The sequence below is a fragment of the Helobdella robusta genome, assembly GCF_000326865.2.
Source record: "Helobdella robusta unplaced genomic scaffold HELROscaffold_4, whole genome shotgun sequence".
NCBI classification, from domain to species: domain Eukaryota; kingdom Metazoa; phylum Annelida; class Clitellata; order Rhynchobdellida; family Glossiphoniidae; genus Helobdella; species Helobdella robusta.
Window position 1 is genome coordinate 8,090,863 of NW_008704902.1, and position 23,814 is coordinate 8,114,676.

Genomic DNA, 23,814 nt, shown 5'->3' on the forward strand with positions numbered 1-23,814 from the left:
AACATTATCGTTCATTAATTTTTCTATTTCGATTATCTTATCTATTTTATTAGGTTTTTTTATAAAAATGACAGTTGATGCCTAGATTTAAAAATTCTTTTTCTGTTAAAACGTGATTACTGAGATTTATGAAACGATCAAAATTAGCAATTCTACATACTCCTCCATTATTCATAAGTTTTTCAAATTTCCGTCGAGTTTTTTGTTTAATTTGTTGCAATTAAAAATATGAAAATCGTTGAAGAGAAATATTTATGTCGTTTTTTATGTCTATATTAACATGGTTATTGGCCCATGTATATATATATATATAAATATATATATATATATATACATGGGCCAACATACATATATATATATGTTATTGGCCCAATATATATATATATATATTGGGGTGCATCAAACGCCCTCATGAAAAAAATTGTTACGGCTGGTAACTTAGCATATGCCTTTTGTAGAAAGTAGTTACTGTGTGAAATATTTTTGAAATATTTTTATTTCTAATGGGTCCACAAGGACCTCAAAGTTATGAAAAAATTACACAAAAACATTATGCGCAATGCCGCATATGAGTCAGTTTAAAATACTGCTTTTATTCATATAATATATTTATACATAGTTCTTAATTCTTATATAGTTCTTAACTCTTATACAGTTCTTAATTTTATATTTACTTGTGAAAAATAATATGCATATCTTGTCTATGCATATCTTGTTTTGGGTTCCACCAAGATATGCTTCCTTACACTTGGATTCAAAGCTAATGGTGAACCAGACAGCACATGATTTAGCTGAACGACTTGTTGTATCTGTCGGGTATAATACCAGCAACAAACTACTTGGAGTTCCAGCATATCAGCCAGGAACAGACAAGCGGTGTGGCACCATCATTGAACTAGATTTCTGCTGTGTGTGGTTTTGGAGAACTTCCCACCTGGCAGTAGAAGCACTGAAAAAGTTGTAAACATCCAGGACCAATCATTACTGTTTCCTAGCAGTTTAAATTGCGCAGTTTCATTGACTTTGAGCGCTTAATATATGCAACTGGTGGATGACTTGTGGAACTGCTGTAGATTTGAGTTTATATCAAAATCTTCTCAAGTACACAGCTATCAGTTCTGATATAGCTGGCAGTGCTATAAAAGCTCTGAAACGTCACTTGTGGTATTTGTGTCCAGAAATGGTTACACTGGCTATTTTTAGTGATGGTACTCCTAAACCTGAAATGCAGTACTTTGTAGAGAAGTTGCTAGCAGTAAAACCACCTGATGATTTGAAGCTTCCCCAAGATCTTTACGGGACAGGATTTGGTAAATCAAAGTTTCTTGATGCTATAATTGAAAGAACAAGACTTGGCAATTCGGTTACTGGGGATTCATGGTTTATTGTCCAGCTTTTAGAAATGGACATGGATTTATTAAACGATGACATAGAAAAATGACCAGGCCACCCAGCGTTCCTGATATCAAAGAAGAAAACCTGTCTACATGTTCTCAATGACAGTGCTGAGTGCAGTGCTGATTTTATAGAAGCAGCCAAGTTAAAAGAGCATTACCAGAACATCCATCAAGTTGTTGAGAGCCACAAGAAAGAAACTCCTAATCTAAGAGAGAGAAAGCGATCATTAACGAAAGTCAATAATAACGATTATTAAAATGTGTGAATATACTGTGAAACTGTAATGATGTTCTCAAACTTTTTACATTTGCGTATTTTCTGCTATAAATGACACTTTCTTCTTCTTATATGCTGTTTACTTTTAAATTGATGGACAATATAACTTAAATATTTACATTGATATCGTTACAATATAAAATCTATAAATATTCACGTTGAATGTGGACCCCTTAAATATTAACCAAAAATTCTAATTTTTTAGCTTGTCTTATTTCATAAAATGGAACATGAAAATCATATAGCCAAAATATAAATAAAAAGTTAAAAATATTTAAGGGCGTTTGATGCACTCTAATATATATATAAATAATTAAATTTGCATATATATATAATATATATATATAAATATATATATATATAATTATGGTTCAGACTGTTGGAGATACAATTGTTGAGTTGTCAAGCTGAATTTTCAGCTTTTATCTAATTTTGTTTCAATTTTTCAATAATTCATATCGTATGTTTATCATCGTCTTTTAACTTGTTTATATAAAAAACAAAGTTTTTGCTACTTTTTTATCTTAGACTTAGACAGAAAAAATTTTCAATCAACTAATCTAATTGCAATTTTATGTTGGAAAGTATTTTTGTTGCGATACAGTATCTTTGTGTTATTGTTTTTGAAGTACCTGGCACACGTTCCAAAGGCCGTCCAAAGAAGTCCTGGTCGCAAACAATTGAGCAAGACATGAAAGCTCTAAATTTAATTGAAATGAATAAACTGATCGTCTAATTTGGCGCAAAAAGTTGATGGCAAAGAAAACAACGTTTTATCTCGGGAAACCGGGTCTCTGGACGCTAAACGAAGATTGATTGATCTTTGTGTTATTGTTGAGCATCTCTCTACTAATTGCTATTTCGTGATTAAAGATTACTCTCTTTTTTGCGCTTGCTTCAGAGTTTTCAATGACAAACACACACAGCGTATATGAATACGCACATCATGCACATTGCATATAATAGGCGGGGACCTCTTTGTCTTCGAACCCAGTCTCTGCAGCAGCAAAACCTGGCGCCTTCAACCATTGAGCCATCACGCCGCTCATCCGGATTTTTTATTGCACCTCTTTTTGTATGCATAGTTAATCTTCGTTATTGTCTTTGTAGGTATTTTTTGTGATATTTGTCTGAGTTTGTAATAATGTGTGGTCGATTATAAATCTCCTGTATTCTCATTTTTTTATTTGAATTGTATTTCATGTGACAATAATATTCGTTTCATCAAATTAGTTAATATACAAAGTTTAATAATTTATTTTTATTTATTATTTCACTTCAGGAACGCGTTGCAACCTTTATAAACAACATTGAACTTTATAAATCGCTTTATTTAGAAGTTAGTTAAATGTAACAAGTTTCAACTTTTGTTATCGCTTTTTTAAATAGTTAATTTTTAAATTTAATACTGTCATTTAATATCATTTGTTTGAGCTAAAGATTTATACATAATACAATTTTCATCTCATTTTTATTGAATGAAAATTAATTAATTAAATGAAAAATCGATAAGTTAAATTGGAAGTAAACTAACGCTGAACATGCTGTAATTTTCATCAATATATATATATATATATATATATATATATATATATATATATATATATATATATATTAGTTATATCCATATATATCCACAGGTCCATAGTTAATATATATATATATATATATATATATATATATATATAATTAGGAACGTTGAATATGTTTGCCCATTTTGCATTTATTAATTTCTTTGAAATTGAGTCAACACGATGTAATTGTTGCAATTCATATTTATTAAAAACTTGTGTCATGTCGTGGCTAACAACGTTGTTTCGACTAGGTAACCATCATCAGAGCCTAAAATTAGTGAATTGTAAAAATTTTCAATAAAACAATGAAAGATAATTTTAAATTTGATAAGTTATAATATAATATGGTAACGTGCTATTGTGAAATATTAGGTATAATTATAAATGAATAAAATAATGTCACCCTGTAGAAATAGAATAGAGGTAACAATAGCATGTTACAATATTATATTATAACTATTATAACTTATTAAATTTAAGTCGTGTTGACTCAATTTCAAACAAATTAATAAATGCAAAATGGGCAAACATATTCAACAAAATTTGTATATATGTATATGTATGAACTCGTTTTGATGAACAAGCCATGGTTAGGCAAGCAATCGTTTCCGAGTTCAACTTTTATTATGTCCCTGGTCTCGCACAGTCAGGTATCTAGCAGCTCCATCCAGAATGCAAAAGGAATTAAATTTTTGTAATAAAAGTGAAAGAGTTTGTTTTAAATAATTGCCTTCGTTAGGATCACCCGTTATATTAACTATTTTTCTTGTTAATTCGTTAATAAATAATGATGTGTGCTTATCTGTTGGTCCGAACGTTTCAATGCAAATGGGTTGAAATATTTTGCTTAAATTGTTCAATGAAACGTATTTTTCATTTTTGAAATCGGACGCTTTAAGGGCAGCAGTGCCCACCTCCACTGAAGTGTAGCCGATATATCGGTCAGCCATAGTGTGGGGTAAAGTAACGTCCCAAGCCAGGGACCGTCCCTGAGCCCATGGGGTGATAGTGTAACCATCAGGCCTAAAGGCTCCTTCCTCTATCAAACCCATGGGTTCTTTTATAACCGGGATACCAGCCTTTTGAAAACATCTTACCAGGTATTCGTTGACAGCCGTATGACTGGCTTGTCTTCCAGGACCTAGACTACAAGAAAGGCTATGGTATCCAAGTTCATTAACCCTTGCCCCACATGCGCATTCGTATTCGGTGACGATCTGGGCTCCGAGTCTCAAACCAAGGCTCACGCGAACACAGGAGTCATCCAATCTAGTGCCGCAGAAGGTGTTGGGTAGCGCTCTCAACCAGGCGGAGCCCAACTCACTTTTGACAGCCATAATTCTAGCCTTGTCAAAAGTAGAGCCATTCAGTTGCAGCCATCGATCAACTGATCTATTAAGACAGGGGGCGATCCAGTGTTTTTGCGAGGGGTTTTCGAGCGCAACCACATCTCCGTTGGTGGCGCGCCACATGTCGTACACTTGCATTCTGAAGTTATCAACATAAATCCCATCCCTCGGCAACATCAGATCCTGGAGGGCCACCGTGGCAGCAGCAGAAGCCAAAAAGGCAGAAGGTGCCAGCTCAGCCGCGAAACCCAAACCCAGGCCACCAACACATATAGGCAGCGTCCCCTGCAACCAATTTTTTTGATCGAGTTTTATGTTGAAGATGGACTGCAATGCGTCACGGAGGTGATCGTCAAAACTATTGAGGATCGAAACATCCAACAGAGGGGATGTTCTCAAAAAATAAACAAGACGAGGCAAAAAAGCAGCTTGTAATAGAAGGACCATTGCATCATGTTTATTGATGATATTTAGCCTTTGGGTGATAAGTTTAAAATTTTCAAATTGTTCAATATGTTTTGGCTTTCACCAGGAAAAATTATTGAGCCTAGAAAATCAATCTCGTTTTTTTCAAGGATTTTAATTGGATATTTAATGTTAAGTGTAATAGGTTTGTTCATATACAACTCGCATTTTTCAAAATTAAGTTTTAAACCTATGTTATTTTCTGAATTTATAATAGTATTAAGGTCGTTCAAAACGGACTCGACATCACCTCCCAATGAAATGTCGTCTAGGTAGGCAACAAAAAATTTGGATTTTAGTGTTTTAATTAGTGGGTCAACAGAGAGTGCCAAAAGAAGGGGACCCAGAGGATCTCCCTGCTGAACACCCTCAGCCGACAGGATCCTAGTGTCGCCGAAAGACAGGAAAGAAGGCGAGTCATAAGCCGAATAACAAAAATTGAAAATCTCCGGCAGAATTGATTTGGCGCAGTTCAACATATGGTCGCGTCTTAGAGTATTAAAAGCGTTGGAAAAATCCAATTTGAGCAAACACTGGCCATCACGCATGCCATCCAAAAATCGTCTCACTGCATGTACCGCTCCCTCTGCCCCACCACTGACGCCGACACCCACCTGTTGCGGCTGTAAAATTGGAACCACTCTGTCTTTGACGGCTAACATGGCGCATTTTACGGCCAAGCGCCTCCACACACACCCGACTGCTATGGGTCTGATCCCGCCGCATTTTTTCGATAGGGCCACCAGCCTTCCGCCAAAAAAGTATGGGGCCACATCAGGTGGACAATCACCATTTAAGATCATGTTGATAAATACAGTGATTGAGTTGATGAGATCAATCGAATCTGTTTTTGAAGATGTGAGGTCTTTCAGATGCTTCGGCGTAAGGCCGTCACTGCCACCTGATGTTCCCTTTGGGAAAGTTTTTAAACAAACCAGTACTTGTTGAGATGTAACGCACAAGCTTGAACTTTCCTTGGAGGAACTTTGCTGTTTGTTGTTGGGTGCGGTGGGATGTTTAGACTTTAGAGAACGTATAGTCTCTTCAGTATCAGGTGCCACGGTGTCCGTTGATGACAGAAGCTGCATTGTATTTTTTATGTTTTCTTTTTCGATCTTAGACTTTACCAAAGATATCAACTTAGATTCGGCTGATTTCTTATTTTCTAATTTATTAACGAATTCTAAGCAGTCAGCCATCTTCTCGACGGATTGTCCGCTAAAATAGTCAATCCCCTGATTGATTAGTCCAGTTGGATTATGACGTCTGCCGCCGCGGTGACTTTTCCTCAAGATCATTGCTGGTAAAAAGAGCAATTTGAACCAACTGATTGAAATAGAGGGTTTATCAATAATTTCCTTTACCACTTTAGCCAGCGTCTGACCAAATTTTGTTCTTGAATGTTTGGGAATGTGATCCATTAAACAAAAACTAGCAGATTTTCTGAAAAACTTCTCTGCCATGTCGATTTTAGAAACCTGTTGCGGTGCAGCACTGCTGATCGAGACTTTGCCGACGGCATTGGCGACAGGGGCGCAACCAGAAACGTTTCCCAATGACGCGCGTTTTGACCCGGTCCTGGGCTTCGCCAGGGAACCGGAACATTCTGAACCTTTAACCTTTCCTCCATGCCTAACCAATGCGCCATCGGGACGCAAACGAAAATGTTTGGAACATACGTGACAACGAGTGAGAGTGCTGGAACCAGAAGAGGAGCTCTGGCTAGAAGCCATAGGAATACAAAAAAAAACTACTACCAACGACAACTATAACTGAAGTGAAGTGCAACGATGGGACAACAAAGGATGGCTGCAATAAGCGCTGGCCGAGAGGAAGTAACACAAACCCACTTGAGGGTATAACGGAAATGTGCTCTGGGGGGCCCGCTAGTGAACGGTGCTGAAGCACACAAAAAAAAGGAGACAAAAAATACTTGCGCTGCCCGCCCTGGGAGCCGTTCAAAGGTTTGTGAAGGTAGGAGGTATGTGAGTCTGGGCCTAGAATAGTGTATATATATATATGCACTAGTATTGGTGGTAATTGGTTATTATTGATGAACGATTAAATGCGAATGAATGCCTATATATATTTACTAGTATTTGGCAGTAATTGATTATTATTGATGAACGATTAAATGGGAGTATGTATATGTATGTATGTATATGTATATATATATATATATAAATATATATATATATATATATATATATATATATATTGTTAAATTTATTAGCCCATTTTGCATTTATCAACTTTTTTATTATGGACTCAACATTAGTGTATATATATATGCACTAGAATTGGTGGTAATTGGTTATTATTGATGAACGATTAAATGTGAATGAATGCCTATATATATAGTATATATAATATAATATTGTATTATATTATATACACTATTGTATTATATTATATACACTATATACATATTATTGAGGACTCAACTTTTATTTAATTTCGTGTTTTAGTATTAAATTTATCTTTTAGGTTACATCCTTCGCAAGGTTGTAACTTTTAACTTCACTTTCAATTCCAATTTTATTTTTAATATCCTATCTATCATGTCCGCTAAATAATTTACATAATTCGTTTAATTCTCATTTATTTTAATTAAATTTCTTATATTTCATTGGTTTTAGGCTCCGATGATGGCTACTTAGCCGAAACAACGTTGTCAGCTTCTAATATGTCACAATTTCACAATATGAATGTCAAAAACTACGCTGTGTTGAGTCCATAATAAAAAAGTTGATAAATGCAAAATGGGCAAATAAATTTAACAATATATATATATATATATATATATATATATATATATGCAATAATTATGGTAATCATATTCCCTGTAGATATTGTGGATAGAAGATTGGTAATTACTGATTTTTAAGTATATATATTTATATTATAAATTATATATAAACAACTTGTTGAACTCCATGGAAGTTACAAAGTTTTTCTAATTAGTTACATAGAAAGTAGTTAGATTTTATTTGTTATTTTATTGATACTTGATTATCTTGTATATTCATTGGTTTGTTGCTCAGTTGATGATTTTGGCTCATCCCTACTCGCGTGTAATTTTTTTATTGTGTGTTAATTTTGTAATTTAATTTTGAGTGTTTTTGAAGGTCCACCATTAAATTTATAGTACGTAAGTCGTCTTGGTAGTGAAGTGGTCTTACTAATATAGGTTGGATTGTTTGCACTTCAGGTGGATGGGAGCACCGATGTCAATGGTAAAGCTTCTTTTTCTGTAAAGAGTTGTCAGAAAATACGAGAGGACAATATGTATATGACGTTATCAGTGCATATTTGCAGTCCGGTGATTTGTCATAGAAAAACTGCGTCGGCATTTGTACGGATGGTGCTCCTGCAATGACGAGAAACGTCAAAGGTTTTGTGTTTTGTGTCCACACGAATCCAGATATCGTGGCCACCCACTGCTTCATTCACAAAAAAACACTGGTTGCTAAAACAGTGGGAAAAGATTTAAAATCAGTGCTGCACAAGGTAGTGAAAATAGGTAATTACATGAAGATGAGACCTCATAAGTGTGTGAACGAATAAAAATATAGTACAGCCTTACTACGATTGAGTTTATCATCATGCTTCCGAGTTGATGTTGAAATAATTGGTACTGGATGGTTGGTGTTTGCCCTATTCTGTCGATTGGTAGTTGTCTTGTTGTTTTGTCTCGATGGCTCTCGATGAATGGAGATTATTACCCTGTGTTTGTTAATGGTTATCGACGATTCTTATCAAGATGTTGAATGTGCGAGTATGGGTGCGTATGTCTGTATGTATATTTATGTGTTTGAATAATATGCTGTGTAGTGGTTTGTTTATTGTGTATGCCTGTAGGATGTCGTTGTGGTTTTGGATGCATCCGTGTGCTTGTTTGCAATATTTTGTTAAATCATAGAAGCAGACCATATCACACTCATCCAACATACAGACGTACGATGGCTGTCTCTTGGAAAAGTACTATCTCGATTTCACGAGCGGAGAGGAACTCTTGGCGTTCTATTCCGGTGAAAACCTGAAAGAGATTGAAAACGCTTTGAGCAACGAGAGCTAATTTTCTAAAGTGGCTGATCTAATTCAAGAACTCAACATTCTGAACAATGGTTTGCAAGGCAGAAATGAAAACATCTTGACTTCAAGTGACAAAATAAACGCTTTTTAGGAAAAACTGTTGCTGTGGAAGTAGCGCGCAGCGGCTGGGAATTTGGAAATGTTTCCCAACGTTAAACTCACCAACCACCAAGACGTTCTGCCGTTGTTCGTCAACCACTTGGAAAGTCTATGCAGCAGTCTTAGCAAATACTTCCCATCAATTTCTGTTGACCAGTATGGTTGGGTTTAAAATCCATTTATTGAACTTTAATCGTGCAAAGGACAGTTTACTTTGAAAAAGAAAGGAGCTGGCTAGCATTTCAGAACGCTTAAACTCAAACATGCAAAACTCAACATGGATACGTTTTGGTTGTTGGTTGAAAACGAGTACCCTGCAATTGCTGAGAAAGCTTTGCGACTTCTGTTGCTTTTTTCAACATCATACATGTGCGAGTTTGGATTTTCGGCCATGAACAACATCAAACACAAGAAACGAGAACGGCTTTTGTCTGTCGAAGAAGAATTTCGCTTCTGTCTATCTAAAACAGGTCCAAGAATACAGCTGCTGTGTTCACACTGAACATTTTTCCCGTACTCGACTTAACTGTAAGACTTGTAAATAGGACTTGTAAAAAAGACTGTAAAACTTGGAAACACTGCTGATTAATGGTAGCTAGCATAATCAGCGATCTGTATTTGTGGGCAAACCGCACGATTAGTAGACTAGTTTTCTGAGATGTACGAGGAAAAACTTGCAGGCATGCAATGTTCTATAGCAGAGTGTTGACTTTTTGAAATCAAAATGGTCACCAACAGTCCAACTCACCTGTACGAGCATTTTTAGATCGAAAAAATTGGTTGCTCGCCTTGAAGGGACATAAACGGTACCGGTAAAGGTTCCGCCAGAAATCTGACGACACCAAAGGGTTCCCTGAAGAAAAAAGGTTGAAAAACACTGGCCTAACCTAAAAATTTTAAACAGATTGTATCCTTTAATGCTAGCTAACGTAGTCAGTTCGTAAAAAATTTTGTATAATTTTACTTCTGTTATAGCAATCATAATCATTCTTGTTTTGTGGTTTTGGCTATTAACATTTTTAATTTTAATTTTTATCAATTAAACAATCCGCATTAGTATACAATATATTAAATTCGTCATTTATCTATGTTGAGGTTTTTCTTCAGTTTTATTGCATTTCAAATTCAGAGTAACACATCTCATTTTCCCAGTTTCAAAAGTTTTATATCTTCCGGTGTACCACTTACCCGACATAACCATTCACCCCTAGTCTCATGTTTTTGTCGTGTTTTTGCCTCTTTACCGCGTTTTTTTACCTTGCTCGTGTTTGGTTTTTCTCATGTTATTCAAGACTTATCTTTTTTGATCCTCTTTTGTGCACCATTGTTTTATGTAAATAAATGATAAGTTGTGCGAATTACGTGAAAAATTTTTAGTACTTGTTGCCGTGTTAAATTTACTTGAAAAACAGAGCGATGAGCACAGAATGATGTACAAGTCAATGTGCAAAAGCTCATTAACAAGCCTTCGGCCAATGTGCAATACCTTGTTAACACCAGTCATCGTTAATGTTGATGAATTAAAAAAGTTAGCTAAAATTCAGAAAAACAAAAACTTAAAATTAAAGCAAATAAAAATTCCGAACAGCTAAAAATTAGTTCAAATAGAAAACAGTGGCTGTAGTTATATTAGTAATCTAAATTTATTGAATCTAGTGATAATGAATCAGAAAATTTTGATTGCAACCATTATAGAACTTTTAGGGACGCTTAAATAGCATTTTATTGCTTGTGAAGTCTTTTTTAAATGTTATTTCAATCAATCATCGTTTAGCGTCCAGAGACCAAGTTCCCCCGAGGTAGGACGTTGTTTTCTTTGCCATCAACTTTTGCGCCAAATTAGATTATCAGTTGTATCCATTTCATTTAAATTTAGAGCTCTTGCTCGATTGTTTGCAACCAGGACTTTTTTGGACTGCCTTTGGGACGTGTGCCATGTACTTCAACATTTGCAAGAGAAGTTATGGCACTGTTTCCACTTCGTTTGACATGACCGAACTGCCGCAGACGGTGTTGCCGGTATTCGTCCTTTATATCATCTAAACCAGCACGACGCAGGATTTCGGTAGATTTGATGTGGTCTTTCAGACTAATTCGTTGCATCTATCGGAGCATTTTCATATCAGTTCGGTGAAAATGTTGTTCCAGTTTAGTTGTCATTGGCCATGTTTCTGCACCATAAAACAACACCGGACGTATCACAGATTTATAAAGTCTTGATCGTAGTGGTAGTGGGATGTCACGCCGCATCAATATAGAGGCGAGTAGATGCCATTTATTCCAGGCTGCACGTATGCGTGCTCGAACAGCAGCATCAGCTGTTCCAGTACAATCCTAAACATCCTCTAGATATTGAAACGATGTAACTTTCTTTACCTTAATGGCTTCAAAAACATTGCTATTTCGAAAACATTGCTATTTCAGTTATGATTTGTAAATCATCAATCAATAAAAATTGCATCAATTTTTTAAAAGTTTGCATCAAATTAAATAAATTTTTTTAGGTTTGCATCAAATTGCATCAATTTAAATAAAATTTTTAAAAAATCCAATCTAATCTTCACTAAATTTGATATATGTGGGTTTCCTTAAAATTACTCAGAATCGAAATGCAAACAAAATCGGCAAAAATGTTGTATTTAGTTTTTTTTGATACGTGTAGTGAAGCTCCCTTATATAAATAAAATTGGTTAATGAAGTTTTCCATTCCTATTTGTAAATAAATTACATTTTTTATTTTAAACAACTTTTTTTGTTATTATCTAGTAATGGTATGTGTTGCTTTTTAATGATTTTCTTGATTTACATATTCTTATTATTGCAACATTATATTAGTATATTAATTCTTGTAACTGTTTACACTTTGAATTGTAAAATCTCAAAGTTGCAGGGACACTGGTAAATTTAAAATACATCGGTTATTTTTTGGCTTGTTGATTTTCTTCCTAAAATAAATAACACGACCGTGCATATTTTAAATCAAATTGACTATTTTTTTACAAAAGAAAAGTTGCGCACTGGATCAATGTGAAAAAAGAATAACTGACTTATCTTTACGAAACCAGGTGAAATAACATTAGTTGTAGAAATAAAATTTGTTTGATTTATTAACCTCATTTGTTTTATCCTCGTGCTTGTATATGGATCATACATATATAGAAATTTCTAATTATTGTTACATATACCATAAAAAAGTGTTCCTTAGTAATTGCAGTATCTTTGACCAAATAAATTTTAGTCAATCGCTAAGAGTGGATTTTTTATATTAACTAACGTAAAAATAATTTCGAAAGTTATTATATATATATATATATATATATATATATATATATATTGTCGTAAAAACACTACAGATAATACAGTATTTAATTAAATTCTACCGATTCTACCAATTTAAAGACAGACAGACAAGCAGATCGACAAAGTAAAGACAAACTTTAAATTAATTAATGCCAACAATTTGGTAGAATTCATACAATAATGTAATTTGTTCAAAGTATATATTGTTAAAATTTAAAAGATGCCATTCATAATTATTTTTCTGAATTATTACGTAGTGCTTGTGTGCATAGAATTATCAGATTATCAGCTGCTTAATGTTATGTTTTGATTTTTCACACATATATATTCCATATAATTAATAATAGAATTTTTAATTACTTAAGATTGAATTTTTCATATATACATTTACATAAAAGCTTTTTTCGGTAACCTTTGCCAGTGTAATAGAGTTTGTGATATTGTTAAATGTAGTTCATCTGGTATTTATAGTATTTTTAACAAAGGAACTCTAAGTTCTATTGTTTCTTTGTGTGTTTAAATTTCTTCGTTGGTATATACCTATGTCTTCACGCATTTACTATATAAAAAACTGTTATTACGTAAATTGTTTTCTTAATTTCAATCTAATATTTTGTCTAAACCGAGTACTATTCCATTAAATTTTTAAATAAAGTAAAGTACATTTTACAATTTATTTAATTTAAAAATCAGTTCATTTATTATCAGCCCTAGACACACGATCCGGTTTATGCTTCGGCTTTGCAGTGCCGTTGTCGAAGATTTTTGCCGTAATTGAAATCGGAATTTTCGTGGGGCCGGAGTTTTTGTCTGATTTTTATTTTTACTTCGACTCCGGAAAATTTTTGTTAATAATTTTTAAAAAATTTATTTTTTCCCTTTTGTAAATTGTTTTAAAATCGTGTGTTTTTGAAAATAAAAATGTATAGCAATATGCAATCATCTTAAATACTGAAAATGAATGCTAATATTGTCAATAAAATCACAATTTTTTCCGCATGCTTTAAAACATAAATTTAAAGCAATTGTTGCTATGAAAAAGAATTACATTGACTGATTCAAGTGTTTTTTAAATATTTTTTTATTTAGTAGTGATAATAAGGTTAAATTACCAATGCAAAAGTTGGAAAATATTTTTCAGTATGCTTTAATTAAAACATAAAAGTAAAGCAATATTACTATAAAAAAAACAATTAACTTGACTGCTTTTAAGTGTTTTTAAAATATTTTTTATTCACAAATGATAATAAGGTGAAATTATGATGCAAAAGTGAAAAATTTTTCTGGGAGTCTGATGTAGGAAGTCGGAATCAGGAATTTTTACACGGAGTTGGAAATTTTTAATCCGACTCCGACATTCTGGTTTTCAGTTAATAGAAAATACCTTATCATTAATAATTTAAGTTAAAAAAAATTGTAAAATATACAAGGTTATAAGTATTAGGAAACGATGAAACATTCTGCATTCAATAATACGATACGGCACGAGCTTTTGCTTCGAAACATGGCAGGCTTATTTTGAAATGTAGAGCTAATTATGAAATATAAAAACTATAAAAAAAAACTGTACTTGATGTGATAAATGATTTATTATTTACTTTTTTTACTATTTCAACTATTTAAAACTTTAAATTGCAATTTTTCAGTTGTTAAAACAAAAGAATGATGATCTTGAAAATAGATTTGAAGAAGCCCACAGAAATTTAAGGTTTCTTTCACATAGCCAATAAGTTCTTATTTTTTCTAATTGAAGATTTAATCCGAAACATTTGTTCGCAGTTTATGTATATTCTTACTCGTAATTAAATTAGTGATTTAAATTAAATACTTAAAGCTTTTACTTCTAAAAGTTTGTTATTAGTTTCAATAATTATCTTCTCGTCAAAAGTGCAATTTTGACAATTTAAATTAAAATTTTGCATTTAAATTCATCAAAAGAATAATTGTATGAGATTTACATTTATAAGTCCCAAATTGCGTGAAATCAGAGGTGAACATGGGTCTACTTTTACTGACCCAACCCATTACTCACTCAACTCATCCCGTCTGAAAATGCAAAATCTTAACCCAACCCACAACCCACGAGTCGCAATTTTAACCAACAGCCAAACTTTTACAAATAATATTTAAAACACAGAACACAAAAATTGAATTTATGTTACTAATATTTTACTTAGTTTATTTTTCATTGGTTCCTAGTCGCTGTTCCACAATGAGTGAAGGTTAGACTTTATCAATATCTTATGTATTATGGAAGCTCGACAACCCCATCTAATTAATTCCAGTTTTTCATCTTTCCATGCATACAGACTTGATCGAGCATCTGTGACTGTGAGACCAACTGAACTCAAATCTTTTTCAGTTTGTGCTGAACTGGCAAAGATGATAACACTCGTGTCCAGCAACCTTTGAGAAAAGCGTAGTCTTTGCTGTTGTCTTGTCAGTATGCTAGCAAAGAGGTGTGGTTGGCTTGGAAATTCACAGCTTTATATCTAGCCAATTCTTCATGACTTGAGGGTTCAGCAGTTGAAATTTCAGTGATTGATGAGCTACAGTCATCCCGTAGGTCAGCAAAAGGATTAAAGCATGCTTACTTGGCTGGTTGAGTGTAATTATCTTCAACACTCTGCTGTGCTGATGTACTCTAATGACATAAAAAAATGTATAAATGTTAAGCAACTTGGTCTAATATATTTTTACTTTCACAAACTTAGCAAATTAAAATCACACAAACCTCTCAAATGACGCTGAATTTCTTCTGAATTTGCCATAGTTGTAAATAAAAATAATTTTCTCAATCGGAAAGAAGTTAACTTTTACCTAACGGAACAATCACAGAAAGAAATAGAAACCGATAGACCAAAGACACAACAATATAACTGTGATACAAAATGCACTAAAAATAAAATGGTTGTTTAAAAATAAAAAATTGCAAAAATAAATTTATTATAATAATAAAAAAAATGAAAATGTTAATTCAACCCAACCCACGCAACTTCAGAAAATTTGGACCCAGCCCAACCAATGGGTTAACCCAACCCTTGTCCACCTCTGCGTGAAATTATGTTAAAAAAACGTTTTCTTCAAGATGATAAATAATTACAGTCGGACGAATTTGAACATATTTATTACGAATTTGAAGGTTCCACAAAAAATTCGCTATATAGAAATTTTATTATACAGAGTTTGTTAGGAAAAAAGTTTTATATTGCCTGAAAGGTGTTTATATGCCATATATTTATGAAAAGCAACCTTTTAATCATTTATTTTTATAACAAAAAGTAATAATGCATAGTATAATTGCAAAAAATATGAAAAATAACATTATTATATGTATGTACCTACATACGTCTATAGCAAAAAGCATTATACGTATAACAGTAATGCCACAATATTTTTTTTAACTTTGATAATTTTGACAAACTAGTATAATTTTTTTTGTTATAGAAAAATTATTTTTGCTCTATAGAAACAGTTTTATATGCCAAATTTTAAGGGACAAAAAAATGTTCGTTAAATAGAGATTTTCGTTGCATAGAAGGTCTGACTGTATTTATAAATGAGAATAGATTAATAACTTACAATTTGGTTCATCTAGTAGCATTTTATGCAAAAGAAATGTAATCACTTCTTTTGCATAAAAATACTTAATTCGAGCATACCACACCAATAACTTGTGCAGCCCATGGTTTGAATGATTCTTTCTTGATAACCTTCATACCAAGATTAACAACATAGTGGATTCAAAAGATTAATTTTAGTGTCATATGCTTTAATTGCTAAAATTTGTCACCGTCGGCATCGTTTACCAAAAATTGAAATATGATTCCTCCACAAATTATTTTTTAATTTTCTTTGCCATTTTTAACAAATAAGACCATATTTTTTTAACAATCAACACCTTCGTATTCCTTCATGATTGACAAAATCGTAATTCTCAACAATCAATACAATCATAATGATCAACTATCATCACCATCATATATCTCAAAAATCAATATTAGCAATTTTTTTACAACACAATCACAACTCGATCTGTTTCAATCTGCTCGATTGTTCGTAGATGAATAAGCTGGTAAGATGATGTCAGAATTTTGTACAGCTGTTTCTTGTATAGCTGTTATGATTGTCTTTTCATTGGGTGATGTATTTCCAATGGCTGCTCGTAATTTGGCTTTTTTTTGTTTCGGCTATCAGTTCTTCTCCAGGATCCGAAAAATCAAACTTCATTACCTCAGGAACGTCCCTTAAACAGTTTATCAAAACTGCCTTCGCTCCTTTCCTTTCGTTGTCGCAGTTTCTTTCTCAGATTATTTGTATTGAGTTCATCTAATGCATTCTTTATTGCAGAAAATTTTGCAGAAAAGATCTATCAAAAATCTTACTTCTGACACCAATATTGTAACCTTTGACTCTCGTAACACCGATGTTATAACTTCAAAGATCTTCAACATATTTTCAACACCAGTGTTTTACCTTCGTCAAGTGTTCGTTATTCCGTAGTATCAAGATTTCCGATAGATGAACACAACTACATAATTCACTTTTACGACTTCGTTTCAAACCTCGCTTCAAATCTCTCTCTGGAACCTAGCTAGAAACCTGACTACGCAGGGTCTATATATACAGGCTGATTTTTACGATCTAAAGGTTTATTTTTACTTTTTTACGATCATCTGTTTTGTTGATCCTTTTCTACAATAATATAGCGCAATTTGATCATTCCAGCGGTTATAACATTATTTTTTTTAAACATCTAAATTGCCGCACCCTCAAATTTGCTGTTCTAGGCTCCAGCCTTTTTTAGCCTATGGCTTTTGTCTTGTTTTTTCTAAGTGTTATTCCCACTACGGATATGCTCATGACTATGTTAATTTTTTTGTATTTTAATTATTTATTGCAAATTCGTACAACTTCTTAGTTTTTTCAACATTTTTCAATATTAAATTTTTTTAACATGTCATTTTCAATTTTGACTTTTTATTAACTTTAAAAACATTTTAAAGACAATTAAAAGCAAAGCATCTATTGTACACTGAACAGTCAACATCAATCGAAAATCGTCTAGATGATGCAGAAAACAAATTCGACGATATATTGGTTTGTAATGAATATTATGTAAATTCTCAATCTCTTTGTCAGGAGTTGAAAAATACTATGGTATTATATTTACTTTAATTATTTTAAAAAATCAATTTATCTTTAATACATTAACGGTTTTATCGTGTCCCACAGTTTTTCGGCAATATATAAAAACACGACTTGACAAAAATTCCAGTTGTATTGAGAAAATTTAGGCTAAAAATTGTCTAGGAAGATTTAATTCAAATTAATTGATAATCCGGAAAAAAGTATTTTAAAAAGCATATAAGTTGTTGTGTTCAAAAATAAACATTTCGGCTCGATTGAAATGACCGATGTGCGAGTTGCATATTTCATGGTTTACTGATGTTAGTGTCCTCGCAGTTTTCATTCATCGTTTTCTTTCCGTTTCTCCTAAAACAAACTTTTAAGATTTTTCATCCCTTGCCAATTCCGCGCCTCTTTGAACCGCGTAGCACTATAATGATTGGCAGCGGAGTTTAGGTGGCGAGTCATCAAGTCGTTTAACAGATTTATTTGGAATACCTGAATCTATCTTCACCATTCACTGAAAAAGAAAAAATTATTTTCAACCGGATGGATTCCAAAATTCCCACGTTTGGTACTATGTTTTAACATCGACTGAATCAACTAGAGCGGTAGCTATATAATTTTCTTTGTATTTTCACATATACTAATTACATTTAGCTACCGTAAAAAAAATTATGCCTAATACACAGATTCCATAACTTTTGCAGTACTATTTTAAAGTAATTTTTTGGCATTTTTATTAGGCCATGACTATTGCTTTCTGACGATTTCGTATGTTACCAGAAGATTTTGATCTAAGATGGGTAAAACCGTTTTCAACTTCCATACTGTGTCTGTGAATAATATTAGAAATACCTTAGATGTTTGAACCCAACCGCTGTGGACTTTCTTCATCAATCCATGACGTAAAAGATTGTCGCTCAAACAAGTTTTTGTAATTTTGTTCTTAATTCATAAGTGGTCAATAGGGTATGACTCTAATTTTTGAAGGCATAACGAATTAAAAGGAAGAAAAATATATTCAAATGGTGTAGGCTCAAAAAAAAATAAAAAGAAACTTTGATTGTTGCATTGTCGAAGGTTTTTTTAGCTAAATCGACAATTGCTAAACAAGAAATATATCAGTAAGTATTTTGATGTTGTATTTAATTTTTCCGTACTCAATCATCCAAATTTTTATTGAATACCGTAACATTAAATACCGATATACACATTGTTTTGTCCTTTGCATTACATTAGCAGAATTTTTTTACAAATATTTTAATATTTTAAATTTACATCAGAGATTATAGGAAGACGAGCTCTTTTCATTTATAAAATATCTAGCAGGTAAAAAAAAATGTTGACAAACTAATCTTGGAGATAGAAAACTCTGAATATATATACCTTATATATGTTATATATATGTTACCTTACGATTTATCCACTCATTAGATAAACTGAAAGAAAATCTGCTTTCGCACGCTGCCATCGCTTACGAAGTGTCAACGGATCAAAGCTAACATTAGAAAGCTAAAACAACATCGCTATATATAAATATATATATAAATATATAGCGATGTTGTTTTTACAGTAGATTTATTATTACGGTTGAACAGCATAGAAATATTATTTAACAATAATGACAAGAATGCTTCGGATTATCCATCGTTGAACGATGCTTGATCATCAGCCAAACCAGAGATATTGCAAACATCGATTAATGAAAATGTAAAATTGCTTAAAAATAATTTAACTTTTTTATTTGAAGTTTCGAGGATAGGGAAAATGTAAATTGAAAAAAAACGGACAGGAAAAAGTGGGAATGAGATCAAATATAAGAGAAATGGAAATTGTAAGGAACATTGTCATAGACTGGAATTTTGGGAGGAAAACAGTAATGACCCCAAAATCGGGAGGGAATTGGTAACCATTTCAATACCCGCTCACTTTTAGTATCATCATCGTTAATAAAATAATTTACCTACCACGAAATGCATTGTCATCAAGACCAATCTTTTAATATTCTTTTAATATTTAAATAGCCATTATTAAACCCGATGGAAATCGAAAGGTGTCTGTCATGTTGACATGACAAAGAAAAATATAAACTATTTCGGAATGGTCAAAAGACGACCAAAAATGGTGTTGGAATTTTTGTCAAAGAACCGCTAGCCCAAGAAGTACTGGATATTGAAAGGATTAACTCACGTCTCACGTGGATCAAGCTTCGCATAGAAAAGCAAACAATGATTATTTTTTCTGCATACGCTCCACAGACAGGCGAATCAGAAAAGATGAAAAATGACTTCTAAGCTGCATTCTTTGACACCATCTCAAAAATACCAAAATCTGAAACAATCCTGATTGGAGGCGATCTCAGTGGCCACGTTGGAGAGAAAACAGATGGTTTTGACAACGTACATGGCGGTTTTGGCTATGGAGAACGGAATGAACCGCATACTTGAGTTTGCTGAAAGTCACGGGTTTTGTTTATTGAACACATATTTTAGAAAGAGGTAGGAACATCTCATAACATACAAAAGTGGACCATCAGCCATGCAAATTGAAATCTCAGTATCGTATAGCAAAACAAGCAAAGCGTACGAAAAAAGACATAATTGGTGCCTCATGTATCAAAAATGACAAAAATGAGAGGGTTCTTGAACAATATGAGATTAAGCTACAGTGGAGAGAATACTTCAACCGTTTGTTGAAAGGAACAAATCTCATCAATGTTAACTTTGAAGCTCCACCCATCAAAGGTACGATTCCAGACATCACTGTAGAGGAGCTTACAGAAGCTCTGAAATCTATGAAGGATAGAAAGGCAGCAGGGCCCTCTGGACTCACAAATGACATAGGGCAAAACATGAAAGCTCTAAATTTAAATGAAATGGATACAACTGATAGTCTAATTTGGCGCGAAAAGTTGATGGCAAAGAAAACAACGTCCTACCTCGGGGAACCGCAAAACGAAGATTGATTGATTGATTGATATTAAAGTTTTAGTCATTATTAAAGTAAGTTAGTCGGTCACTATATGATGCTTTAGAAAAAGTTAAGAATAAGTAATTGAAAACTTTGAACATATATGAACTTATCTTGTCAAGTTCGTTATTTATAGTCTCAAGTATTTGAAATTCGTATTCGAATAAAAATTGCTATTACAAAGTATATCCTTAACATTATTAACTATTTTTCAAAATTTGAACAGCTGGATATCACGGAACAAAAATTTAACAACAAAATGAATTGTTTTATGGAAACATCAAGTGAAAAGAATTTCGTGTGTGCTAATGAAACAAATAAAATGGCTATGTGTGACATAAAAGCAGAGACTGAAATACAGTATGTTCTACTCATAGACTCCTATGTAAATTGTCTATATTGTTGTAACGCTAATTCTTGAGAGCCCGAAATATGCTTGTTGAAATCAATTATTCATCGTACGTTGTGTTTCAGGCTGAAATAATATTATTCCAAAAATATAAGAAAATGTAAAGAAATTCATAGACTCCTTTTTCTGTAATGATTTTTACTTGCTTTTACCTAGTTTTTGTATGGGTCAACAATAACATTCAGAACTATTGTGGATGAAGAATCCATTAAAATTGCGAATTTCAACATTTATCATTTTTTCAATTAACTTTTTATTAATTATTATTATATTTTTATATATGATAAAGAAGAATATCATAAAGAATAATTAATGAATTAATTGTAATATAATTATAAAACAAAATAGATTCACTTCAGTCTCATTTCTAGCCTTATTTTCAACAATTTGCAGTTAAAACATATATATGTTTTAATTTAGGCAAGTTGGAAATGTTTTGGAAATTGACTCAAAAATTTTTCATGCTGAAAATTGTTATACATAGCTATAGTTCAGCATGCGTAAAAAAAGCAAAGAGAAAGAAAGATTTTCCATATTTTTAATCCATTGGTATCTAAACGAATATTAACAAATGGTCTATCGAGAAAAAATTGTTTCAGCTGCTGTGAATCCAAGATTTACATTATATAGGAGTCTATGGTCCTTAATGTTTCAGTTTTTTTTTGGTTAAATTTATGATTGCTCTTCAAAAAAAGCTTCACTTTTTAATTCATTATTTTTATGTTATTAGCTTCACCATAACGTGGTATCCGTAAAATCATTTATTCTTCCGAAATCGATCCTTGTTTTTTCAATTGTTTTGATATGCCTACACAAACTGACGTTTTCGTATTGCCTTGTATTCGTATTGCTTCGCCAAACCAATTGACGGGGAGGAAAAAGTTGATTTCGTAAAGGTTGACTTGGCTCTGATATCCCATCGTACCGGACACGAGCGTCTATTCATTGGTAAACCTAACTGCAGAGTCTATCTTCTGAGAACTCCGACTTTGGCCAGCAATGGATGCAGACTCTACGTGACCAGCATGCATGGTGCTACCAAGTTTATCGTACTCGGATTTGGGATCCAAGTAATCTTATTCTCTGATTGAACACAGCCTTGGATTTTCATTCCCCCGCTGGCTTATCCTTCGTCTACAACCCCTTCCCCACGATGTGGACACGCAGGTTACTAAACTATATATTCTTAAGCGAGGGTCATAGTTGATTTGTTAATTATCTATTAATATAGACGAAAATATTGTGGAAAGGTATTGCAAAACATACTATGGAAGCAAAGAGTTGATTGAACGATGCAACATGAAATAATAATAATAAAAATAACAGATATCGTTTAAAAAATTTTTTTAATAAGCAATATTTTCGGGCTGCGTGATGTATTAATGGTTAGAGGTGCCATGTCTCGTCTTACATTGACTGTGTTCGAATGCAAAAACGATTCCCGTCTATCGTACGCAAAGTGTAATTACGCGTATTCTCGTATATAACGTTTTTTGTCGATGATGCCTGAGTAATGCAGAAGAATTTTAAACTAGCTCATTCGTCTTTGGAATATATGAATGAAGCTTAATGATATATCAATTGAATTCCATTAGATCATTTTAAAAATTTCAGTTCTGACATTGGTGAAGAATTATCTCTCTTTTCAAGATCTACTAAACACGATAGTTTGTGCAATTCAAACAAAATGTTGGCAAACGATTTTGCAATAATTGTATTGTGCTTGTTTTTGTATTTTTTTGTTGGATATTCAAGAGAAGATTTCATTGGGCTTATAACATTAATCTTGAATGGATTGTACCAGTTTGAATTAAGTTTTGTAACCTCACCACCAGTTTAATATTTTGAATATTTGGACAAAACGTTTACATTCTTAAATTAAATATGATCGCAGTTAGAAGTTGTGATTTTTTTTATTTCTGTTAATTAATTTCAAATAAAAATGTTTGCTAACTTCATTGCACGTCTTTCGGTTATTCAAAAATTCTTGAGATTAATTTATTTACAATAATAAATAATACGTAAAAAAGAAACATCTTTTAAATTGTATTGCACTTATTGAGCTATGGGTGGATCTATTACTTGAATCTATAAAAGATCCCGCGGGATCATCAATAGAGAAAACACTGCTGCGAATACGCACTTAGAGACCTGTATGGGTTTTTTATTGGGATTTTATTATTTGGCAAAAACAACAGAGAAGTCTGACCTTAACCTGAAACATATAATTGAAAAATCCTGCGCAAACTGCGCAAAACACTGGCTCATTCAGAAAGCCTAATGAGCAAACTGTTTGAAACCACCATAATCAGATTAGCGTTAATAGTTTTGAATCTGCGGTTAGACTCCGTAACTGACTGCATGAAAGAACAGTACTTGGCGCCAGCGTGTCCGAGTGTCAACAGCAGGTTGTCACTCAATGAATCCCCAATGCTAGGGCCTTGTGAAAAAAGCAGGAGAAAAAAGATGAGAAACGTCGGTCACGAAACGTAATTGTCTCAGGTTTGGAGCTCTTCAGCCGGGGGGTAATGACAGAGATGGGGTTTCATCTCAATGCGAAAACCACCTCACCGTCAAGCCGCAAATTGCAAAAACTCGCCGTTGGGAACTCCTGAATCTGCGTCACACTAAACATTTAGAAAATTTGAAAATGAAAACAAAGTTCATGTACGAAAAATAAAGAAGCTCAGCTGTTAAGTTGAATAAATGCCGAAAATACAGTGATTTTTATAAATCTATCTAAAAG

At 32.9% G+C, this 23,814-nt stretch overlaps 5 protein-coding genes across 5 annotated transcripts; 2 read left to right on the plus strand and 3 right to left on the minus strand.

Annotated features, from left to right (window-relative positions):
- Window positions 1-1,051: 1,051 nt before the first annotated feature.
- HELRODRAFT_162936 (hypothetical protein) lies at window positions 1,052-1,441 on the plus strand (the record flags this gene model as incomplete). The annotated part of the gene is made up of 1 exon (XM_009024985.1): window positions 1,052-1,441. The coding sequence occupies one exon, from the start codon at window positions 1,052-1,054 to the stop codon at window positions 1,439-1,441; it is 390 nt and encodes a 129-aa protein (XP_009023233.1).
- A 2,421-nt stretch (window positions 1,442-3,862) lies between these two features.
- On the minus strand, window positions 3,863-6,795 carry HELRODRAFT_162937 (hypothetical protein; the record flags this gene model as incomplete). The annotated part of the gene is made up of 2 exons (XM_009024986.1): window positions 3,863-4,882; window positions 5,806-6,795. The coding sequence occupies 2 exons, from the start codon at window positions 6,793-6,795 to the stop codon at window positions 3,863-3,865; spliced, it is 2,010 nt and encodes a 669-aa protein (XP_009023234.1).
- Window positions 6,796-8,719: 1,924 nt separating this feature from the next.
- Window positions 8,720-10,760, minus strand: HELRODRAFT_162938 (hypothetical protein; the record flags this gene model as incomplete). Its single annotated transcript, XM_009024987.1, has 4 exons — window positions 8,720-8,788; window positions 9,320-9,402; window positions 10,005-10,109; window positions 10,658-10,760. 4 exons carry the CDS (start codon window positions 10,758-10,760, stop codon window positions 8,720-8,722), a joined length of 360 nt encoding a protein of 119 aa, XP_009023235.1.
- A 3,991-nt stretch (window positions 10,761-14,751) lies between these two features.
- HELRODRAFT_162939 (hypothetical protein) lies at window positions 14,752-17,010 on the minus strand (the record flags this gene model as incomplete). Its single annotated transcript, XM_009024988.1, has 3 exons — window positions 14,752-15,004; window positions 15,151-15,200; window positions 16,942-17,010. 3 exons carry the CDS (start codon window positions 17,008-17,010, stop codon window positions 14,752-14,754), a joined length of 372 nt encoding a protein of 123 aa, XP_009023236.1.
- A 6,338-nt stretch (window positions 17,011-23,348) lies between these two features.
- Window positions 23,349-23,748, plus strand: HELRODRAFT_162940 (hypothetical protein; the record flags this gene model as incomplete). The annotated part of the gene is made up of 2 exons (XM_009024989.1): window positions 23,349-23,476; window positions 23,571-23,748. The coding sequence occupies 2 exons, from the start codon at window positions 23,349-23,351 to the stop codon at window positions 23,746-23,748; spliced, it is 306 nt and encodes a 101-aa protein (XP_009023237.1).
- Between the last annotated feature and the right edge of the window lie 66 nt (window positions 23,749-23,814).